The 23,150-nt window shown below is 39.5% G+C and overlaps 2 protein-coding genes across 2 annotated transcripts in view; one reads left to right on the forward strand and one right to left on the reverse strand.

The window, feature by feature from the left end:
- The window catches only part of ATIC (5-aminoimidazole-4-carboxamide ribonucleotide formyltransferase/IMP cyclohydrolase), a 28,495-nt gene extending 16,685 nt beyond the window's left edge, over positions 1 to 11,810 (reverse strand). Inside the window, exons 1-7 of the mRNA XM_058705949.1 lie at positions 11,670 to 11,810; positions 11,240 to 11,366; positions 7,687 to 7,763; positions 6,715 to 6,781; positions 3,199 to 3,287; positions 2,489 to 2,640; positions 2,005 to 2,161 (exon numbers count right to left, since the gene is read on the reverse strand). Coding sequence (XP_058561932.1) covers positions 2,005 to 2,161; positions 2,489 to 2,640; positions 3,199 to 3,287; positions 6,715 to 6,781; positions 7,687 to 7,763; positions 11,240 to 11,366; positions 11,670 to 11,688 — 688 coding nt within the window. The 5' untranslated portion in view covers positions 11,689 to 11,810. The remainder of the gene's footprint in view (positions 1 to 2,004; positions 2,162 to 2,488; positions 2,641 to 3,198; positions 3,288 to 6,714; positions 6,782 to 7,686; positions 7,764 to 11,239; positions 11,367 to 11,669) is intronic.
- A 10,594-nt stretch (positions 11,811 to 22,404) lies between these two features.
- Positions 22,405 to 23,150, forward strand: part of ABCA12 (ATP binding cassette subfamily A member 12) — a 275,110-nt gene continuing 274,364 nt past the window's right edge. The window contains exon 1 of the mRNA XM_058705980.1: positions 22,405 to 22,427. The gene's annotated coding sequence lies outside the window, so the exon portion shown is untranslated. The remainder of the gene's footprint in view (positions 22,428 to 23,150) is intronic.

Raw genomic sequence — 23,150 nt, forward strand, 5'->3', positions numbered from 1 at the left:
AATGAGGTTATGTGAGTGGCCAAAATTGCAAGACTTTATAAGTCTAAGTCTGTGTCTTGTCTGCAGAGGAGAAGAAAAAGGCAGAGGAATCCCTCACTTGCAATGAGATTAGGGAGATATGTAAAATGTGGAAAACAGTGCAAAATTTTGTAGAAAAGCACCACCCAAATAAAGCCACAGCAGTGTGAGCGATGAATCTGCTTAAGGACAATGCAATGTCAACTTTCCATGAAATCCTCAAAAGGAGGCAAAACCAAGTGTCATTACATAGGTGCCTTGTTCAAGTTGCATAAAAAGAAGATGCCACTGAGCCAATAGACAGCAGTGATTCCCTTAGTGATAGTCAAAGTCGTCCTACACAATAACCCTCCTCTCTCGTCTCCTTCACATGAGCAATGAAGGTTTTCAAAGTAAGTACAGGTTAATTTATTTTTCTTTGTATTTTGTATTTTCTTTATTATTTTGTATCATATTACATTATTGTAATCATTTTTATAGGAGTATTTTTCAGTTGGGGAAGAAATCGTCTAAGTTTCTATTATTTCTCATGGGGAAATTCACTTTGATATACAAGTGCTTTGGATTACAAACATGTTTCCAGAATGAATTATGCTCGCAAACCAAGGTTTTACTGTATATGCAACCAAGTAGTGTTGTGAGCAAAGTGTGATGGGCAGCTACTTCAGTCTGGGTGATCAGAGAAAACTTTGAGGAGGTGACTTTAAGGTGATTATCTGAATGGCAAAAGACCTCGAAGACCAGAGCAAAGGCCGCAGACACTGTGCCTGTGGACCAAATGGAAACAAGGCGCTGAGGAGCATGGGGTAGGGGAGGGTTGCCACGGAAGAGCAGTCAGATAACAGGGTTTGTTACCTGCACAGGCATTCAAGTGGGAAGGAAAGCCAATGCATGGTCTCAAATTGGGTGTAACGTCACTTGATTTACATGGTTAAGATTATTCTGCCATGAGTAGAAAAGACAAAGCAGAGAGAAATTAGATTGTTGCAGTCTGGAGACTTCTGGGGTGACTGAGGGGGCTGGCACAGTGTTAGAAGAGATTCCAAATGTATCTGAAGTAGGGTAAAAACAGGACTGGATCCAGTGAATGGGAAGGGGAAAGAAAGGAGTACTTGAAATTCTCCTCAAATCTCCCACCCTGCTCCCTGCTCCTCTCTCTGCTGGTAACAAGGGAAAGGAGAAGCAGACAGGAGTACCCGCATCTTCCTGCCACCCCATGTACCAACAAGCGTGCTCTCGCCCTGCCTTCCCAGTGTATGAAGAGAGCTGTCCTTGTGGTCACCCGAGGCCAGCACTCCTACCCAAGGCCTTCACACACACAACTCTCTCCCCTGCCCTCTGCACGCATGCAACCCCCCCAACCCCGTCCCCGACCAGACAGTAGCACGTGTTCTAATGCCCACCTCAAGAATAAAACAGGACAAAAAAGTGAAAAGCCTCTTTTAATTCTACAAACCCATGGAAGTCCTAACTGATTTTCCTGTTCAAAGAACTATCTTTATTATTGTTATCTCCTAACCTCACATTCCTATCTCGGCCAACTTCAACTGGGCTTCCAGAACCATCATTCCAAGGAAATTGCTTCATGAAATTTTTCCGGGATCAAACAGTCACTTTCCTGTTCTTAGCAGCACTCCAAGCCAGCTGGAGCCCTGCCGGTCTTCTAGCCTTGTGTTCCTCAGCTGGTCCCTCCACATCTTGACCTCTTCTAGGAAATCCATCCATCTCCTGTCCCACATCTTCAAAATCATCTATATGCCAAGGACATTTCAAACTCCATCTCCAACCTGACCTCTCTCCAGAACCCATGACTGTCTCAACAGATTTTGTTCATGAGAACACCTAGCACCTCAGACTTCCAGTGGCTTTGAAAGGCATGATGTAATTTCATTTACCTTTTCAATGTGAACCACATCAGATATAATACAGAGAAAGACACACACACCCACACACAGCAAACTATGCCACCTAACACACAGCCTTTACCTGTGATGGGAAGCTTGGGCTTCAGTGTGTATAACTGGGCAGGAGTTTGGTGAGGATTCATTCCATACCTCAAGGGCATCTGAGATATTCCTTTACTATACTGTTTCCTGAAGTAATCTGAAATCGCTTCATCATATTGTGCTGTATGAGTGAAAGCCTACAAAAAGGGTAAGTTTTGTGAAATACCAGCAGCATTTACCAAAGTTGGGGCGAGAGGGTTTCAGGTAGCACAGAGCAAACCACACTCATTCCCACACACGTCTGTGCAAGAAAGACACCCACTGTCACTAAAGAACACAACAAATCATTCTCTTTTCAAGTGTCTTTCAACTTTTTGACATTATACCTCTGAAATGCTTGGTTCTCTTCACTTATAGGAAAAGGATTTCAGCTCCAAGCAGAGGCCTGATGAGTGACATGGTCTTTAAAAACTGAACACCATTTGGTTTGGCAAACACTTTGCTCGATAAAAGTGCATCCCCACCTTCAAGGCTAACTGGCGTCTAGTCTCCAAGGAGGTGTCTTTACTGTCGGAGTTCTGCATCTCTGTGCAAACGGCCACATAGTCCTCAGGTTCACATACTACTGTTACTCGAGCGTGGTTTTTGGCTGCTGCTCTCAGGAGGGTTACTCCACCTTGGAAGAACAAGACAATTTGTATTTCCATGACTTTAGCCTCCTTTAAGTAAAGTCACTGTATACGTATTTCTACCTTAATTTTTGCCTTAAAAAAATAAGGAAAATGTACCCCAGAGGTATTTCTATATAAAGAAAGAGCTTAGAAAATATAGATGAATTATGGTCATCCCAGAACACAATCTGGGAGCAGTAACTATTTTCTGCTCTCTCAATTTTTTGATTTTCAGTGAACATCAAAACAAAATATCTTTTAAAATGTAAACAGCCAGTGAGCACCTGGGTGGCTCAGTCAGTCGAGCATCCAATTCTTGATTTTGGCTCAGGTCATGATCCCAGAGACACGCGATCGAGCCCCACGTTGGGCTCCACAAGCGTGGAGCATGTTTAAGATTCTCTCTCTGCCCTCCAACCCCCACACCTGCCTCTCCCTCTCTAAAAAATAATAAATAAAAAAAAGCAAAAAGTAAAAATTAAAAAATGTAAATAGTCCAAAAATAAATAAGTAAGATATAATAATCCCCCCGTCAGTCTTCAAATATGTTTTTTCTAACTTACCAATATCAATCTGCTCAACAGCCTGTTCAACAGTTACATCTGGAGAAGCCACTGTCTTCACAAAGGGATACAGATTACAGACGACAACCCTAAGCCAAAAAAAAAGGATTTAGCTGCCATTAGAAACACAAACTTTATGGGGTTTACATGTAAGTCAGCCAGTAGCTTTAACAAAACCAAAGAGTCTAAAGATGTAAAATATAAGCCTGGCATTTTAGAATTCTAAAAAGTATGTTGAGACATCAGGATCTCCCACTGTTGCAGAACATAGGTAAATATAAGTGGCTTCGGTCAGCAGGTACTCTCAAAACATATTTCCCCTAAATCATTTTGCAATGTTGCTGTCCAGGTACACTTAGCTCCTATGATATGATCCAGTCATTAAAAAATTTGGTTAAATTTTAGCAGAAATGCAAAATACAAGGCTATAGATAACATCCTCATTTTGGAATACAATCACTATTACCTTCGACATTCAATTTTAGACTCTATTTCCAACGCGTTAGGTATAATGATGAAAAACGATAGACCATTCTAAGAGTGAAGTATTTGTTTATTTGTTTTGTCTTCAGAGAGATCATATACAACAGCAGCAACAGTAAGGCCAAAAGAATAATTTAAGATACAAAACTAATCTAAAATTAACCAGTGGAGTAGAGTTCTGTGCCTGGGCCTGCAACGTGAGGGGCTCTGTCGGCAGGTTCACACGCAGTGAAATAAGCACAACTGGTAAAAACTGATAAAAACAAAAAATTCCTCAACAAAAACCTAGCAAACTGAATCCAACAAAATATATAAAGAAGCACACATGGCAGCAAAGTATGGTTTACCCCAGGATCGTAAGGTTGGTTTGCTATCTAAAAACCAGTTAATGTAATAGCCCATGTCAATAAGACAAAGGACAAAAACCCACCTACCTCAACAGATGCACAAAAAGTATTCTGAACATCCACTCATGATAAAAACACTCAACAAATAGAAAAGAACTTGCTTAACATGATAAAAGGTAGTTAAGAAAAACCCTAAAACCCATAGCTAACATCATATTTAAAGGCAAAAGGCTGAATGCTTTCTCCTAAGATCAAGAACAACACAAGGATGTCCACTCTCACCCCCACTATTCAAAATCGTATTAGAGGTTCTAGCCAGGTCAATTAACAAAGAAAATTAAATAAAAAGCATCAAGATTGGAAAGGAAGAGGTAAAGGTATCTCTATTAGCAGATGACACTATCTTGTATATAGAAAATCAAGGTATTTCACACACATACACACAAAAACTATTATCTCTGAATTCAGCAAGGCTGTAGGACATACAATTAACTGAACTACACACACATCAGCAATGAAAACTCAAAAGTGAAACTAAGAAAACAATTTTACTAACAGTACAATCAAAAACAAAAACTATTTAAGAATAAATTTAACAAAGGCATAAGATGTGTGTGCTAAAGAGTACAAAACTTTGTTGAAAAAATTAAAGAATCTAAACAAATGAAAAGCCACCCCAGTTTATGCCTCAATATTCAGATGGCAACATCTCCCAAATTGATATACAGATTCAATACAATCCTTATAAAACTCCAACTCTGGTTTTTGCAGAAATGGGCAAGCTGACCCCAAAATTCGTGTGGAAATGCAAGAAACCCTGAATGTCCAAAATGATCTTGAAAAAGACCAACAAAGTTGGAGGACTCACACTTCTCAATTTCAAAACTTGCCACAAAGATAAAACTAATGATGTGGTGCTGGCTTAATGACAGAGATATAGGCCAAGTGTCCAAGACCATTCAATGGGGTCTGAAAGAAGTCTTTTCAACAAACGATGCTGGGACAATTGGACAGTCACATACAGAAGAATGAAGTTGGACCTCTAACTCACAGCCATATGTAAAAAATAACTTAAAAAAAAAATCAAAGACCTAAGCATAAGAGCTAAAACTGAAAACTCTTACATCTTTATTATCTTGGATTATGCCACTGCTTTTTAAATATAACACCAAAAGCACAGACAACAAAAGAAAAAGTAAAGTGGACATCAAAATTTAAAGCGTTTGTGATAGTCAAAGGACACCATTACAGAAAGGAAAAAACAATCCACCTAATAGGACAAAATGAACTCTTACAGCTTAATAATGTTATTAAAAACAATTAAAAAATGGGCAAAGGATTGCAACAGGCTATACAAAATGGCTAATGAGCAAATGAAAAGATGTTCAACATCACTAAGAAAGGCCAGTAATAATCACAATGAGATGCCACATTATACCCACCAGAACCACTAGAATCAAAAGGCTAGCTAACAGATGTTGGTGGGGATGTGCAGAAACATCCCCTACAGGGAATGTAAAATGATCAGCACCTTGAAAAACAGTATGGCAGCTTCTAGAAGGGTTAAACACAGTTACCAGATGACCAAGGAATTCCACTCCTGGGTATATAACCAAAAGAAGTAAAAACACACGTCCATACAAAAACTCGTACGTGAATGCTCATGACTGCCTCATTCCTAATATACAAAATGTGAAAAGAATCCAAATGCCCATCAATTGATAAAACAATAAATAAAATAGGATATATCTATACAATAGGTTATTTTTTAGTAATAAAAAAAATGAAGTATTAAGACATACTAGAACATGGATGAACCTTGAAAACATGCTAAGAAATCCAAGGACCCCACATTATCTGGTTCTATTGGTATGATATACCTATACAGATAAATTCAGACAGAGAAAACAGATTTATGGTTACATAGGGTTAGAAATTTGGGGGGAAATGAAGAATGAATGCTAATGGGTATGGGGGTTTGGGGGTGAGGGGGATGATGAATATGTTCTAATTTTAACTGTGGTGATGGCTGTACAACTCTGAATCTACTAAATAACACTAAATTGTATATTTTTTTTTTTTAATTTTTTTAACATTTTATTTTTGAGAGAGACAGAGACAGTGTGAGCAGGGGAGGGGCAGAGAGAGAGGGAGACAAAGAATCTGAAGCAGGCTCCAGGCTCTGAGCTGTCAGCACATAGCCCAATGCGGGGCTCGAACTCACAAATCGTGAGATCATGACCTAAGCTGAAGTCAGACGCCCAACCGACAGAGCCACCCAGGCGCCCCTAAATTGTGTTTTAAATTGGGAAATTATATGGTATAGAAATTAATATATGAGTAAAGTTGTTATATACATTGAAAAGAAACAGTGCATATTTTTATGCAAATAAGTACACTGTTAATATGTATCAAAATGTAAGTCATAATTTCTTTAAAAAAAAAGTTCTTTTTGTTTTCTTTTTGTTTTAGTTTAAACATGAATTTTGGTAATATAAACTTGGCAGAACTAAAAATGCTCACGTATGTACAATGTCACATAGAAGGTATTCAATAAACGTTTACAGTGAGTGAACAGAAAACTAAACCTAATGTTAACCTTAGTCTTAAAAGGGGGGCACCGTGTTTGTCATGGTTACAGTCTTTGATTCTCAACGTATTAAAATTGCAACTCCAGAATTTTTACCTGATAAGATTGAAATCAAGTCTAGCCATGTCAGCATTATCTTCTGGGACATTACGAGCCAAGATTCCTAATTTAACAAAGTTAAAGTATTAAGTTAAAAAAAAACACATTGTAATAAGGTACTTCTTTCCAGTATGGTCCCATCAATCAAGTTAAACCCTCTTATACTGCCTAATAAAGAAAACAAAATAGTGAAAGATTAGTGGGCATATTTAAAAAACTTTGTTATAAGTTCCTCATTTTCCCTTTTCTTAAGATTTCTCATTTTTAAGTCATCTCTATACCCAACATGGGGCTTGAACTCACAACCCTGAGATCAAGAGCTGCATGCTATACCAAGTGAGTCAGCCAGGCACACCGATTATTCCCCCTTTTCTTAAGCAACAAAGTGTAAAAGGAATTTTCACATAACCATTGCCAGTTCCATTAATCTATGTGCTCCCAAAAGTAAGTGGCTTGTCTGGTGATCCTCCTTAGCCTAAGGATTTTATTCTGCCAAATTTTACTATAACTGTAATTAGCAATACACCTATCTCTTACCGTTTTTGGTTAATACGTAACTCTTGGTCTCAGATGAATAAACAAAACTAAAGCACTTTGAAAAAGAATTATTTTGAGTCAGTTACACTGTGATACTTTATCCTAAGTGTGGAGTGTAAGAAGTCTTTTCACACAAGAAACTGAAACATTTTCATTAACTACAGAAGGAAATAACACTTTTAGTTATCAGGACTAAAAGCAAGCAGAGGAAAACGATGTGAATCCATCACATAATAAAGCATTCTAGATTCTAAACAGGGTCTAACGTAGTATGAACTTTAGCAGCAAATGTGACAAAGCCAATACAGACTCACAGGTAATTTTTGGGGGGGCTTATCACCTGCCTTTTTCCTCATTTATTCTATAAAGTAGTCAACCAAAATATTCCTGAAGACCACTGATTGTTTTGAATTGAAGGTACCAACCACTTACCAGCATGGACTGCAGGATGCAAGGTTTTCACACGCCCCCCTAACATTTCAGGAAATCCCGTCAGCTCAGAGACATCTCTGAAAATAGATGAACAGAATATTGCTGTTTCCACTGAACTGTCATTTTTCCATTTTATGCTATTCCAAAGCATCTTTCAACATTACGTCCACAGTTCTCATTTGGGGGGGATTTTTCAGGGCCTTAATTTTCAGAATTCAGAAACTGAATTGTAAGGCATGCGTTCAATTGAAAACTAATTTAGCAGTATATACAAAAAAGCACTAACAATCCCCTAAATATCTCAGAAGCAGACTAAAGTAAAAACAAGAATTCAGTTTTAAGAATAAACAAGCATAAAGATGACATATCAAATGAGTGGGAAAATAAAACATTGTGTTTTAGTAAAGTGATATTCATAATTGGAATAATCCGAGTTTACTACACATAAAAATAAATTCCCAATGAATCAAAGGTCTGATTATTTAAAAATAAAAAAATGTTTATTTATTTATTTTGAGAGAGCGTGCACATGCAAGCAAGGTGGGCAGAGAGAGAGGGAAAGAGAGAATCCCAAACAGGTTCAGAGCCTGACGCGGGGGTCGATCCCATGAACTGTGAGATCGTGACCTGAACCGAAATCAAGAATCAGACACTGAACTGACTGAGCCACCCAGGTACCCCCAAAGGTTTGAGCATTTAAAAAAATCACAGAACTACTAAAATTAAATACGTAAGGTGTGCATTCAAAGCATTAAACAAAGAATTAATAGATCTATGTAAAATGTTAAAAGTTTCACACAGAAAAAAAAGCTGGAAAAAACAATCTCAAACTTTGACAAAGGGCCCGGCCAAATGCAAAACAATGTTTAAATATCGATTCATTATCACCAAACTGACATGAACTCCCCTATTCCCCAGCCTGATTTACAAGCAAATTTTAATGACATGAAGAATGCTGACAATATGTTAGGTGAACAAAATCAAGAAGCAAAACTATCTTCTGTACGAGCTATGAAATTAAACAGATGTTTATAAAAAGACTGGAAGCATATCAACTGTTAAACAGGATTATAAACTATTTATTACCTTCATTATAATTTTCTACATTTTTCAAATTTTCTACAACCAACATACACTGCCTTTATAATAAAAAAACAATAAATATTTTAAAGCAGCAAATTCCTGGGGCGCCTGGGTGGCTTGGTCGGTTAAGCGTCCGACTTCGGCTCAGGTCATGATCTCACAGTCCGTGAGTTTGAGCCCCGCGTCGGGCTCTGTGCTGAAAGCTCAGAGCCTGGAGCCTGTTTCAGATTCTGTGTCTCCCTCTCTCTCTGCCCCTCCCCTGTTCATGCTCTGTCTCTCTCTGTCTCAAAAATAAATAAAAGTTAAAAAAAAATTTTAAAGCAGCAAATTCCTGGGCACCTGCATGGTTCAGTTGGTTGAGCATCAGACTTCAGCTTAGGTCATGATCTTATGGGTTTGTGAGTTCGAGCCCCACATCATTCTCACTGCTGCAGGTGCACAGTCTGCTTCAGATCCTGTCTCCCTCTTTCTGCCCCTCCCCACCCCTTTCAAAAATAAACATTAAAAAAAACTAAAGCAGCAAATTCCAATAGGATACAGAATTTCCTGGGTACAGTCTCCCATGAAGGGCCATCTGCAGATGACTGGTGTTTGACTAATGACTCACACAGTTCCAACATACACTAAAAACTGGTGACACCAATTCAAAATTCCCTTTCCTGGCATTTGGGAAATAAAATCCAGTTTCTCCAACTGAAGATGATTGCTAAGAACAGAGAAGGCAGATCTATTCTTAGAATGAAAAACCATGTGGGGTCATTAAAAAGCTTGTTGCTCCTTTGTATTCCAGAATTTGCATGCAGCAGCTGCAGTCTTCAAAGAGTCTCGGTATGCCCACTGCTGTAGAGTCACCAATTAAAATCTCATCAGTTTACCTCAACCTCCAGGTTAACTTCCTGGGATAAAATCTTGGCTCTGCCTTTTACTAGCTGTGTTAACTGTTACGAACTCGGGCAAGTTACCTAACTTCTTTGTGCCTCAGTTTCCTTATTTATTAAATGGGGATAATACTACCTACACTGAAAAGTTGTTAGGATTACATGACAGTGTGTGTGTATAATATGAAGTGTGAACAGTCTCACGCTCTAATGGGAGAGAAATACATTTATATTCCCAATTTGTAAGAAATACATAGTTATAACGGAGGTAAGCAAGAAGTGAGTAGAGGCAGAGATCAAACAAGACTCCACAGCTGCCAAGTATTTAAACTGAAGAATGGATATGCAACATGAAGACTTGTTACCTTTTTCTACTTTTGATTATGTCTGAAACGGTCCCATGATACAAAGTTTGGTGGAGAAAAATAGGCTATAGAAGAGGAGCTTGCTTAATTTGAAAGGTCCAACTACAACAGCATCCATCATGCTCCAAAAGAAAGAACAGCTGAGATACTGGATTCTCACCCTGCTGCTCTTCAGAAAAGGCTGGCCTGTCTTTCACGATTCTTACAGGGTTCTTATGAGAACATCAGAGAGATGATGCAAAAAGACTTTGGAAAATAGAAAGCATTTATTTAATAAAGAAAATAAAGCATTCTCGCCATCTGAACTTGTCAAATTTAGGAAAGCTGGCTACAGAAGGCAGGATTACACAATGAAAAAGGTAGTAATCCAGGGGCGCCTGAGTGGCTCAGTCAGTTGAGCATCTGACTCTTGGTTTGGGCTTGGGTCATGATCTCACGGTTTCACAAGTTGGAGCCCCCCGTTGGGCGCTGTGCTGGCACTGTGGAGCCTGCTTGGAACTCTCCCTTTCCCTCTCTCTCTGCCCCTTCCCCACTTACAGTCTCTGTCTTTCTCAAAATAAATAAACTTAAAGGAAAAAAAAAGTCACTGCCATTTATTAGAGCTTTCCTACAGCCTTATTCATTTTCTACCCCTCAGTAGTTATCTCCTCACTCTCCCACCAGAATGCCAGCTCCTTGGGGTCAGGAATGGCAGCTGATTTATATTTTATTCATTCCTTCTTCCCATCACTTAGCCAGGTAAGGAATAGCTTGTGAAGAAGGGAATGAATGAAAGATCCGTGCCTTCATGTCATTAAGAGGCGGTAAGGGAACACAGGAAGACTTGAATCTTAACAATGTCAACAGTTTCTCTACAGAGCCAGTCCAAACATATCACGTGAATCGCGTGAATCAGGTAATCTGGGTTTTTCTTTAATAACAAATGGCCTGCCTAAATTAATTTTCTATAGGAAGGGGCTAAGAAAGAGGGCTCTGAAATGGGGTCTCCTGGGGCTTCAACCCTTAACTCCTCACGGTGCTCTGTAAACTTGAGCACAAGTTACTAAATCTGAGCCTCACTTTCCTCTTCTGCAAAGTGTGTAAGTAGTGTGCCAACCTCCCAACACTGCTGGAAGGAGTAAATGACTTCTTTCAGTCTCTGTGCCCGGAGTGCATTCCTTTCTGGTCAACGGGATCACACTCCGTTCCTCGGATTGGACTTACCTTAAAAACTAAGCTGTGCCTTACCTGACTGCCAGACCTGCATCCCTGAGAGCTTTTGCAGTCCCTCCAGAAGCGATCAAATTCAAACCGACAGAAGTTAGGTTTCTGGCAAATTCCACGAGGCCCGTTTTGTCAGAGACACTAAATAAGGCTGAAACAGAAGACATCTCCCCTCACTACTCGCAGTACATTACACGAAGTCCTTCCAGGCCTTGGGGAGTGGGGGGATCGGCTGGGAGGACGGTCACGAAACTCAAGGCCATCACGGCGGCCCACACTGGTCGGGCCTAACCCGGAGCCTCCCCCGGGTCAGACACCTGCCAGCCGCGCTACCGCGAACGGACCACGAGCCCGCAGTCACGGCGCGCAGTCCGGCGCCGCCATTGTGAGCTGAGGACGCCGCGGGGAAGGGACGCGGAGGGCGTGGCTCCGCGAGGGCGCGCGAGGGGCTCACCGAGCTGGCCGGGTGCCATGGCTGCGGGCTGCGGGGTCCCGGACGAGTTAGGGCAGCTGCGGGCACGCCACGTGCGGAGGGGCGCCGAGTGCCCAGAACGCGCGCGATCAGGCAAGAGGGGCGCGCCGGGCGGTCACCTGACCTGCCACGTGACCCAGCCGCCCTTCCGAGCGCCCCCGCCCTGTCAATTTCAGGCTTGAAATTGGAGCCTCGGGGTTGAAGAGGAAGGCGCAGCGAGGTTGGCGCTGGCCTTCCTAGGCCCGGAACTTGAAGGGATCACCGTTGCAATCTTACGTTCTAAGCGTGACTTGTCCCTTTCCGCAAAAGTGAGGTGGCACAGGACCTCAGGAGCAAATGCCAACACCCTGTCCCCAGACGCTGGAACGCGGCCAGCAGTGTCAAAAGCACTGGGACAGAAAACGAGCAACACAAGGAATAATACCTACAGCGGCGAAGGTAGAAAGCATCTTAGCAATCACCGACTCCGTTTCAATAGGTTTAAAAAAATAAATAAAATGACCTGATGGTTAAAGATTAAAATGCTATTGACACCACGGTTCACGTAATAGAGGCAAAACAGTGAAATGGACACTTGTTTAAGTTTTTGATTCTACATTTTGAAATAGTCTGAGATCTGCTTAAAGGTGGTGACTGGCTTGCATCAGTAAATAATACTTGACTTAGCCTGGATGAAAGGAATGATAACGGTTAAGGGGGAAGGGAGGACATCTTTCTTAATTCATTAAAAATAGGAAAAGCAACACTGCACACTCGTTTCATTTTGAAAATAACACCTTTCCAACAACATAAATTCATCTTGATGTTTACAGAGATTTTTTAAGTGTTCCTTCTTAGGATTATATTACAAAATAGTACTGCTTATCTTTTATTCTTAGTCTAGGGCTCACAGATGCAGAAAAGACAGTATTTTCTTATTACATATATGCTATTTATTTGTGTTTTTTTCTGGTACCCTCTGTAATTCTTCCAGGCTTTTTTACTCAACCAAATGAGTATCTATTGGCCAGAATCAAGAGCTCTGAATATGTGAACTTCTTGCTCTGAATATTTCTCACATTTCTGAAAGAAATATTATCACAGTGTCTTCAGATTGTGTTTGCCAACTTTGAATTTAAAGAGACAAGGTTCAGGGGCACCTGGGTGGCTCAGCCGGTTGGGTGTCAGACTTCAGCTCAGGTCACAGTCTCACAGTTTGTGAGTTTGAGCCCTCCATCTGGCTATGTGCTGGGAGCCTGGAGCCTGCTTCTGATTCTGTGTGTGTGTCTCTCTCTGCCCCTCCCCTGTTCACACTCTGTCTCTCTCTCTCTTTCTCTCTCAAAAATACGTAAACATTAAAAAAAATTAAAAGAGACAAGGTTCATAGCTAATAATAAAGGAAATTTCACTGCTCAGTCACCATTAGGTTTTCATAAGAAATAAAAAGCAGAGAGAGGAGAAAATAATGCTGAAATTAGTGATAAGAGAAAAGTAAATAGTATTTAGGCATTGGATATTTTTCCTGCTTATGAATTTCAAATATTTAATTTAATAAATATTTATTGAACCCTTTCTGCCTGAGTGGCAGATGAATATTACCTAATCACTATCCTTAAGGGGCTCATGATGGAATGAAGGTATAGATACATAGGTACAATGAGAATATATTAATATAAAGAGAAAACATGGGATTAAACTGATTTTTGAAGTGGTCTTTTGTAATGTTGTCCTAGGTACTAAAAAAGAATGGACCGTGGGTTCCAGACCAAGACACAGCTTTTTCATTTAAAGATGTTTACTAAAATAAATTCTGACTAATACTTCCGTGGTTTTCAAGTTCAGACTTGATAATCACCTCATATGTAAATGGCAAGATGAGTAAATGAATTTTTGGCTAGCTTTGTGATCCTGGCCACATGACTTCAACTTTAGGACCATAGTTACCTGTTATGTAATATGGATATAACATTTGTTCTGCAGTCTACTTCAGATCGTAAGAAGCAAATTAATCTGTTGAAAGTACAAACTGTAGGGTTCCTGGGAGGCTCAGTCGGTTGAGCTGATTTTGGGTCAGGTCATGATCTCATGGTTCATGAGTTTGGGCCCTGCGTTGGGCTATGCACTAGCAGTGCAGAGTCTGCTTGGGATTCTCTCTCTCTCTCTCTCTCTCTGCCCCTCCTCTGCTTACGTGCATGTTCTCTCTTTCAAAATAAATAAATAAAAAGTAAGCACAAGCTGCAAAATGACTGACGTAGGTAAGAAAGAACTTATAATTTCTTTTTTTGTTCCATTCACCTGATGCAGGTGAATAAATGTGTATCTCTTTGGGCTTCAGAATACAGCCTCCTCAAAGATGCTAGTCACAAGCAAGCCAGTATATTAGAAATGGGAGATGTTGAATTCCTCTATCACTAGCATTACTGTTTAAGACAGAAAAGACATGCATGCACTATAATAGTTACATTTTCATTTCTTCTCTTACTTGACACCCGTCCAGAAGGAAGCTTGAAGACCCAGGGATCATCTTTATATACGGTAGTTCCCCCTTACCTGTGGTGGCGCTTTCCGCAGTTTGTTATCCGAGGCCAACTGCTGCAGGGAAGCTAATGAGCCTCCTTATGACGAATCAGCAGAAGGTCAATAGTACGCTAGCTCTACTTCACAGTTGCTACGTCATCATCATCGCGTCACGTCTCGTAGGCATTTTATCATCTCCCATCATAAGTGTGAGTACAGAATAGTCAAATATCTTGAAAGCAAAATTTATATAACTATTACTACAGTATATTGTCATAGTTATTCTATTTTATTATTAGTTGTTGTTAATTTCTCGTGACTAATTTATAAATTAAACTCTATCATTCTTACGTAAAGGAAAAAACATACTGTGTATAGGGTTCAGTACTCTCCGTGGTTTCAGGCATCCACCAGGGGTTTTGGAACAGTAGGGGGGACTACTGTATCTAAAAATATCTAATATATTTATAAGTGATTTCGGTTCCTCAAATGTGCTTTAATCTGTTTTGCCTATATGCTATTTGTTTCTTGTGTAAACGTAACACTTTCTCCAAAAAGCCTCTATCGCGTTTTTAAACCTGGAATTTCCTCTGGCCTCTAAGGATTAGTAAAGCTGCTCCATTTTGAGCTAACTTATTCCAAGCAAGAGTTTACCCACTCGTGTGGATGTAGTTTGCCGTGTGAAGTGATTCCCAGGAGTTTGGGTAATAGGATTAAGTATTGTCTACAAAATCCCTCTCTGATCTAGAGGTTAAACTCTCTTATGACATATTAAGAAATCTGAACATTTTCCTTGAAGGGTGTGGGAACTGTTTGGAATTGTAAAAGATGGCAATGATACGAAGAGTGAATTGAATATCTAGAAGCAGGGAAACCAAATAAGAAGGTTTTGCATTAACAAACTCCCAACCAAAGACTTGAAAGCATGGAAAAGGAGAGATGTGTATGAGACAAAATCAGGTAAAACCAGCAGCACATGAAGGTTAATTGCATAAAGGAAATATAAAATGAAAGGAAATAAGGGAGACTTCATTGTTTCTAGCTTGATCATCTGAGTATCAGTGAAGCAAATAATCAACATAAAAAAAAAGAAAGTTTTGCCAGTGTCTGTTTGAGGTCAATGTGAGAGGTTGGGTAAATAAATTTGAGTTTCTAAATGTTGATTTTAAAGTATAAATAGTGAGGGACATCAAAATGAAAATATACACTAAGTTTTTAGAAATACAAATGCAGGGCTGTCTCGGTGGCTCAGTCAGTTGAGTGTATGACTTTGGTTCAGGTTGTGGTCTCTTGGTTTGTGAGTTTGAGCCCCACATCAGGTTCACTGCTATCAGCCTGTTAGTGTAGAGCCCACTTCCTCTGTCCCCCTCGCTCTGCCCCTCCTCTGCTGTGCTCTCCCCAAAATATTTTAAAAAATTTAGAAATACAAATGCAAATCAGGAATAGATGTGAAGCTAAAGATAAATAAATTTGGAAAGGTAATGACACTGAAGTAGTAGTTTAAGCCTGAAAGAAGACACATTAGACCCAATGAATAGATGAGGTCAGAAGGCCAAAAAAAGGAAATTTGTTCAAGCAAGCATTTAATACCCTAGGAGTACATGTGGATTTTAATTGTTTGGTCTTCATATAATTAATCTAGTAGCCAATAGTATAATTTAAAAAATTTGATATGGTAAGTGTTCATCTGATGAATATTTACCAAGGATACTATTTACTTACTCTCGGATTCACTCAAAAAATATTGACTGAGGGGCTCCTGGGTGGCTCAGTAAGTTAAGCCTCTGACTCATGATTTCAGCTCAGATCATGACCTCACGAATTGTGAGGTTGAGCCGCATCTTGGCTCTGTGCTGACAGCATGGAGCCTGCTTGGCATTACCTCTCTCCTTTTCTCTCTGCCCCTCCACCCCCCAAATAAATACATCAATTAAAAAATTTAAAAAAATTAATGTTTTACTTTTGAGAGAGAGAGAGAGAGAGAGAGTGTGAGAGCCAGAGAGAGCAGGGGAGGGGAAGTGAGAGAAAGAGGGAGACACAGAATCTGAAGCAGGCTCCAGGCTCTGAGATGTCAGCAGAGAGCCCGATGTGGGGCTCAAACTCAGGAACCCTGGGATCATGACCTGAGCCGAAGTCGGACACTTAACAGACTGAGCCATCTTTTTACTGTTTTTAATGCGACTACTAGCGACTACTAGAAAATACTGTAAAGATATGTGGTTCCCATTATATTTTTACTGGACAGCATTAATCTAGACAGAATCCAAGAATTCTCATATCATTTGCCAACTGAGATGAGGCACAGAATTCTTTGAAAAGCTTTATATTTGACTGATGGGGTTATTACTGAGGATGACGAGATTAAAGATTACATGCAATGCTTGGCTAGGTAAAATGTAACACCAAGATCTCTGGTGGGCTGCAGTTAAATTTGGGAGGGGCCTGGATCTCTTGGAATGCTGGAGGAGGAGGAAGAGGACTGCTTTGTTACTACCCTGGAGGCCCTCCCAGGTGTTTCTGCAGTCCTCGGGGAACTCTGTTATGTATACATTGCATACAAAGTTTAATGAAACGGTAGGATACATAGACCCTTGCTGTATATCTCTGATTTAGTCTCCTGTGATTGTTCACCTTTTTTGCAACCTTTGTTTTTGCCCACCTGAAATGTTATAAGCCCTCTGTACACAACAAGCCAAGTGAGATTTGTGATTGGCCTGACACTGCAATAAATGAGAGTAAAAGTGAGGCAGAGTCTTTGCGAAAGCTGATCCCCATGCCTTCTGCTCTCCTTCTTAGCACTCTCTTAGCAAAGTGTGGAGTAATCTTTCAACAGTCAGCACAGGGTTTGCTGGCCGTTTCCAGCATTTGACACTTTGCAAATGCTATTTATATAGCAAGATTCAAATATAAATTTCAAATTTTAGAAATTATCTAAAATGAGGAAAGTATGGGGCTTCTGGGTGGCTTAGTCAGTTAAAGGTCTGACATCCGCTTGGGTCACCGTCTCGCAGTTCGTGGGTTCGAGTCCCGAGATTCTGTGTCTCCCTCTCTGCCCCTCCCCCACTCATGTTCTGTCTCTCTCCCTCTAAAAATAAATAAACATTAAAAAAATAATAAAATAACGTGGAAAGTGGTACATTTGGTTTTGCCAGAATTGTTAAGATTTCCAGACACTTAGGATTGATTATATAGAATCTAGTTTATATATATTCAGGATTTGGGTACTAGATCCTACAGATGTATTTTTCATATCTTCTTCCTGTCTCTGAGATACTAAATAATATATGGGGACAAATAAATGCATGTTGTACTATTTCAATTCTCTCTATCAGAAATTAAAAAAATGTAAGTTTCTCTAACTCTGAATCCTGGATTTGGGGTTCTATCATAGGGTATGTTTCTATCAACAGGAAAAGCTAAATTAAAACTTGATTTAAAGCATATAATTATCATTAGAAAAAAATAGAAATAGCACATAGTCTGATATAGACTCCTTATGTTCCTACATAAGACTCTGAGGAAGTGGATGAACCTTGCCCTTTCCCTCATGCTGAAAAGTAATCACTATGTAGAAGTGTTGTTTTATTTAAGGGTTGCTTGCCAATATGTCAGTTTTTAAATTTAGAAAAAAAATAATTGAATGTATACATAGATTTTAAAGTGTACATTGTGACTGAATACATAGGAAAGTAAATTTCTGTATTTTAAGGTTTTCGTAAAAGTCTTGTCTGCACTAATTTTTTAAGGGAATGATTTGTATGGATTTATATTAGTCTTGTGTAACTTCTTTCAGCAAAATATATTATACTGATTTCTAGCAACGTATTCTATATATACCTATTACAAATGTATTGCTATAGCAATGTTTATGTGCTATTATAAATACATAGCTAATAATCGTATATTACTATGTGCTGCATACTGCTCTCTATACTTCATGTAGATAAATTCATTTAACCAGCTGTATTTTCTCAGAATTTATTCATAAAAATCAAATCTTAATATTACATCGTATTTTTAGAACTTAAAACCAATATCCTTCGTGTTTGAAGAGAAAAGGTCAGTTTGCAAGGTTAAAATAAAATCTTCAACCTAACATCTGGGAGGGTTCCATATAAAAATCAATAGCAAAGGAAAAATATTTTGGATTACTAGGAATAATAAGAGCATAATAAGATACTTGGATGCCTTTCTTGCAGCAAAAAAAAAAAAAAACCCATGCAATCCTTCAAGAGTAGAAAAAAGACTCCATATGTGCAATTATAGACAGAACACAATTGTCATCTGTCATATGTCTTCTTTCCCACAAAGAATCTAGTTTAGGATTAAGATTAAATATCAGACCCCAAGACCACGTACTACATCAATTTATTGTTCAACCTGGATATCAAAAGAACTTCCAAGCGAAAGAATTATTTCACAATAGTGTCAGTATATTTTATTATCACTTTTTTTGGTCATCAAATGTAAAGAGATGTCAACTATAAATTCATATGATTTTTAAGTTTAAGTTTTGTGAAACCCATTATAATCTGTTTGGATTCTTTGATATCAGGTATTCAATATACATTTAAGAATGTGTCTCCTTTATTTGTTTTTTGAGAGGACCATTGTATTCACCATGTATATAATAGTGGAGAGTACAGGGCAAAGAGTAGGTCTTTTAAATAATGTAATAAAAAATGAGCATGATTTTTGCTGTTAGGAAAAACTTTTAACTGGTTCTGGTCAAGAGTGAAAAGAAGCTAGAAAAGCTATATTTAAATAAAATTATTAGTTTTTAATTTTAAGGATAATGCAAACTAGAGAGGGGCCAGGGGACCTACAGTAACACAACATAAGTGTCTAATCACCAAAAATTCATGCTTGCTAAGATGTTAAGGGCAAGGAGATGGGAATGGATAAAAGGAGGCCATTTAGGTCATTTAAGCTTAACAAGGGCAGAGAAATGGAGATGTTCAAGAAAGTGCAGTCACAGAATACATAAACGATTTCCTGCTTAGAGTATTCTCTACATCTTCATGTAATGAGCTCATGCAGTTCTACACACAATATTCAGCATATCAAAAGAAAAGCGTTTCCTCAGAGTAATGAAAGCGGAGAGGATTTATTTCTAGAACCTCGCTCCCAGGAGAACACACCACCGCCAGGGGGCAGCGGAGGTTGCTCCTTGGGTCATCAGCATCATCTCAGAATTTCGCATAAAAATAACCACTACATTTGCATGGTGCTTTCCAGGTAATGAGCGCTCTTATCACTCATTTCTATTATAACACAATCGAGGATATTCTATTCTTACCCATTTTTCAGATGTAGAAAGGAAAGGCCTGTGGAAGCTCAAGGTCACAGTGCCAGGAAGTCATACAGTTGAAACTGCCTTTTCCCACCCCAAAGTCTGTGCGGAGACTAATAGACTATAGAGAGCATGTGATAAAAGGCACCCCCTTTGGGAGCATAAATTTCAGCCTAGACAGGGGCAGCCACTGAATGTTGCAACTCTAAGGTACACCATGGATTTTATATTGGGTATTTTGTTGCCAGGCATAACACTCCATGTTAATTTTTTCAAATGTTTATTTATTTTTGAGAGTGGGGGGAGGGGCACAGAGAGAGGGAGACAGAGGATCCAAAGCAGGCTCTGCTCTGACAGCAGAGAGCCCTAGGCGGGGCTCAAGCTCAAGAACTATGAGGCCATGACCAGAGCTGAAGTCAAATGCTTAACTAACTAAGCCACCCAGGCACCCCCACATTAAGTTGCATTTTAACTTCAGAGGATTAAGAAAAAAAAAAGTATGTTGTAAACTTAAGAAAGTTATATATATATATATATATATATATATACATATATATATATATATATATATAAATACGTAAATATATATGTATATAATTCAAGTTTATTTATGTGTGCATATTCATATTTATGTGTGTGTGTGTGTATGCCTGTGTTGATAACCTTTTAAAGAAAATGGTATAGTGGAGCTGTACTCTTTATTCCCTGGTTTTATTCTTTCTCATTCTCCCTCTTGTTGTTTCATACTAAACTGTATTCAGGGTCACTTCTTATTTGAAATTTCAAAGTGATGATTCCTGATTCATTAACAAAGCTAGGAAGGGATCTTATGGTGTCCCTCCCTTCTCAAAAGCACTTATTCTTTTAAAATTTTTAGATGTTTATTTATTTTTGAGAGAGACAGAGACAGAGACACTGAGAGGGGGAAGGCAGAGAGAGAGGGAGACACAGAATCTGAAGCAAACTCTAGGCTCTGAGCTGTCAGCACAGAGCCTGATGCAGGGCTTGAACTCAAGAGCTGTGAGATCATGACCTGAGTGAGCCAAAGCCAAGAGTGGATGGTTAACTGACTGAGCCACCAACTGAGCCACCCAGGTGCTCCAAAAGCACTTATTCCTTTAAAAAAGGCAGTGTGCAATTTCAGGTCAGGTAATAATGGTGGTTGGTGGCAAAAGAGAAGATATTTTGTTGGAGGTGAACTTTGCAGCACCGTTCAGTGACACTATGGGGGTGGATGCATTCTTCATCCTTATTTTGTATCCTTATTGAAGACTACCCCTTTATTGCTTTACATGTATTTCTGCCTGCCCATGATGACCAGACAATTTTTAGCATGCAGGAAATATGATTGTTCTGACATTCAGGGTTTCTAGAAGAGCTGAGAAACCATGGGCTAATACTGAAATTAAGGAATTAGCTTAGATCATTTGAAAAGCTTATGCTTTCAATAAACATTCTTAAAACAGCTACTGTGTGTCTTATACTAGACTGGCACTGGGAACATTAAGATTAAGAAATAATTTTCAGGCAAAAAAAACAAAAAGAAAAACCAACAAACTTTTCAATGCCACATGGTAAGATCAAGGCAGTGCCAGCGTTAATTGCAAAATGGGTGCTGGTAGCTGGATAGAAAATCCTTTCTCCCAGCTTTCTTAAGTAAGGAAATAATAGTGAAACACTGTTTAACAAATACTGCATTATCAATTCTCTTGATGAGACATAGTTATCGTGCAGAAAAACATGGGAATTGGTAAAACTGGGTTTGTATAGTCAGCCTCCAGAATAGTCCCTAACGACGCTCACCTCTGGTCTTCTCATCTTTGTGAGTCCCATCCCACCCTGAAGCAGGGTTGGTCTGTATGACGGATAACATACTACAGAAGCGATGGGACAGCTTCCATCTGGGACTGTCTCCCTCTTCCTCTCTCTTGGATCACTTCGTCAGGTGAGGTTAGCAGCCATGCTGTGAGCAACCTTATAGAAAGGCCCAACTGGTGAGGAGCGGAAGTGGGTTCTCCTTTTTCATTTGCAGTCAGGCCTTCCGAGGACCACAGCCATGGCTGACAGTTTGACTACAATGTTGTGAGAGATGCTGAGCCAGAACCACCTGGCTAAGCCAGTCCTGGGTTTCAGACTCACAGGAACCATCATGTTAAAAACACTTGTTGTTTTGGGGTGCCTGGGTGGCTCAGTCAGTTAAGCGTCCAACTGCAGCTCACGTCTTGATCTTGCAGTTTGTGAGTTTGAGCCCCGCATCAGGCTCTGTGCTGCTAGCTCAGAGCCTGTAACCTGCTTCAGATTCTGTGTTTCCCTCTTTCTCTGCCTCTCCCCTGCTCACTCTCTGTCTCTCAGTAATAAATAAATGTTAAAAATAAAAAAAATTAAAAAAAAAACCACTTGTTGTTTTAAGCTGCCAAATTTTGGAGTAATTTGTTACACAGTGTTCAACTAAGTTTCTAGGCCCAACATGGAGCTGCTCCATATCAGCAAGCCAAAACTTAGATAACTTTTGTGTCCCTAGACACACCATTTGGTCACCAAATGGTCCCTAGACCATTTGACTAAAACACAGTATTAACCAGTCAGCCGATCCACAAAAGCCAACTCTGGGTTCTATACTTACTTCCTTTTTCCTTCTCACACCAAATAAGGTTGACTCTGTGGCCTCAGCCAATCAGATGCTTTCTATTTGTGTTTTCCTTGTTCTTTATTCTTCTATAAAAGCTTCCTGCCTTCACCTCTGTTTTACAGTCTTCCAAAAGGAGACTGCTTTATGAAGTGTTAATGTTTGCATCACCTAAATTGTCTTCCTTAATCATTTTTTAAACAGCTTTTTGTGACAAAGAATGAGATCCAGAGCTGACTGCTACTGGCCTGTGGGATGAGGCAAGGTTCCCACTGAACCCTTTGAGTTGTTCCCTGTTCCTGTCTTCCTTACAGAAGGGCCATGGGTAAGTCACTCTCAGATTTGAGCTCTGCTCTGGGAGTATATGTGTATGTATATGTGTGTGTGTATATATATATATATACACACACACATATACATATATGTATGTAAATTCCCAGAAGGGTTCTGAGATCCTAGAAAGGTTCTTTGGTACTTACATTGGGAATCTGCAACGGGTGGCAGCCATTAGGGAACTCACAAAGCCTGGAGGTAAGTCCACACCATAAAACTTCTTGGTGGCTTGGGAATATAAGACAAATTTGGACCATTTTGACCATGAAAATCAAAATTTAACAGAAAAATACTCATTCTCGGCACCTTTTTTTTTTTATTCCCCCCAAGAGTATCTCCTATAGTCTTTACATCTTAATGACATCTATATCCAACCACTTGCTTAGGTCAAACATTTTGAAGTCACCCTGAGCTTCTACCCCACAGCCAATCTGTCGGTAAATGCCATCAACTCTAATCTTCAAAATGTGTGCAGAATGTGACCACTCTCTACTGCCACCATGTACTTGTCATCTCCCTCCTGATTATTGCAACCATCTTCTAAATGTTTTTCTCATGTCTACCCCTCTGCAGTGTATTCTCAACAGAGTAGCCAGACAGAGAAATCCTTTGAAAAACATACAATCATGATTCAACTGTGCTCTAACTTCCAATGGCCTCCTTTCTTACTCTAAGGAAAAGGCAAAGTGCTTAGAGTGACCCACAGACACTGTGC

The sequence above is a fragment of the Neofelis nebulosa genome, chromosome 2 (genome assembly GCF_028018385.1).
Source record: "Neofelis nebulosa isolate mNeoNeb1 chromosome 2, mNeoNeb1.pri, whole genome shotgun sequence".
In the NCBI taxonomy this organism is placed as follows: Eukaryota; Metazoa; Chordata; class Mammalia; order Carnivora; family Felidae; genus Neofelis; species Neofelis nebulosa.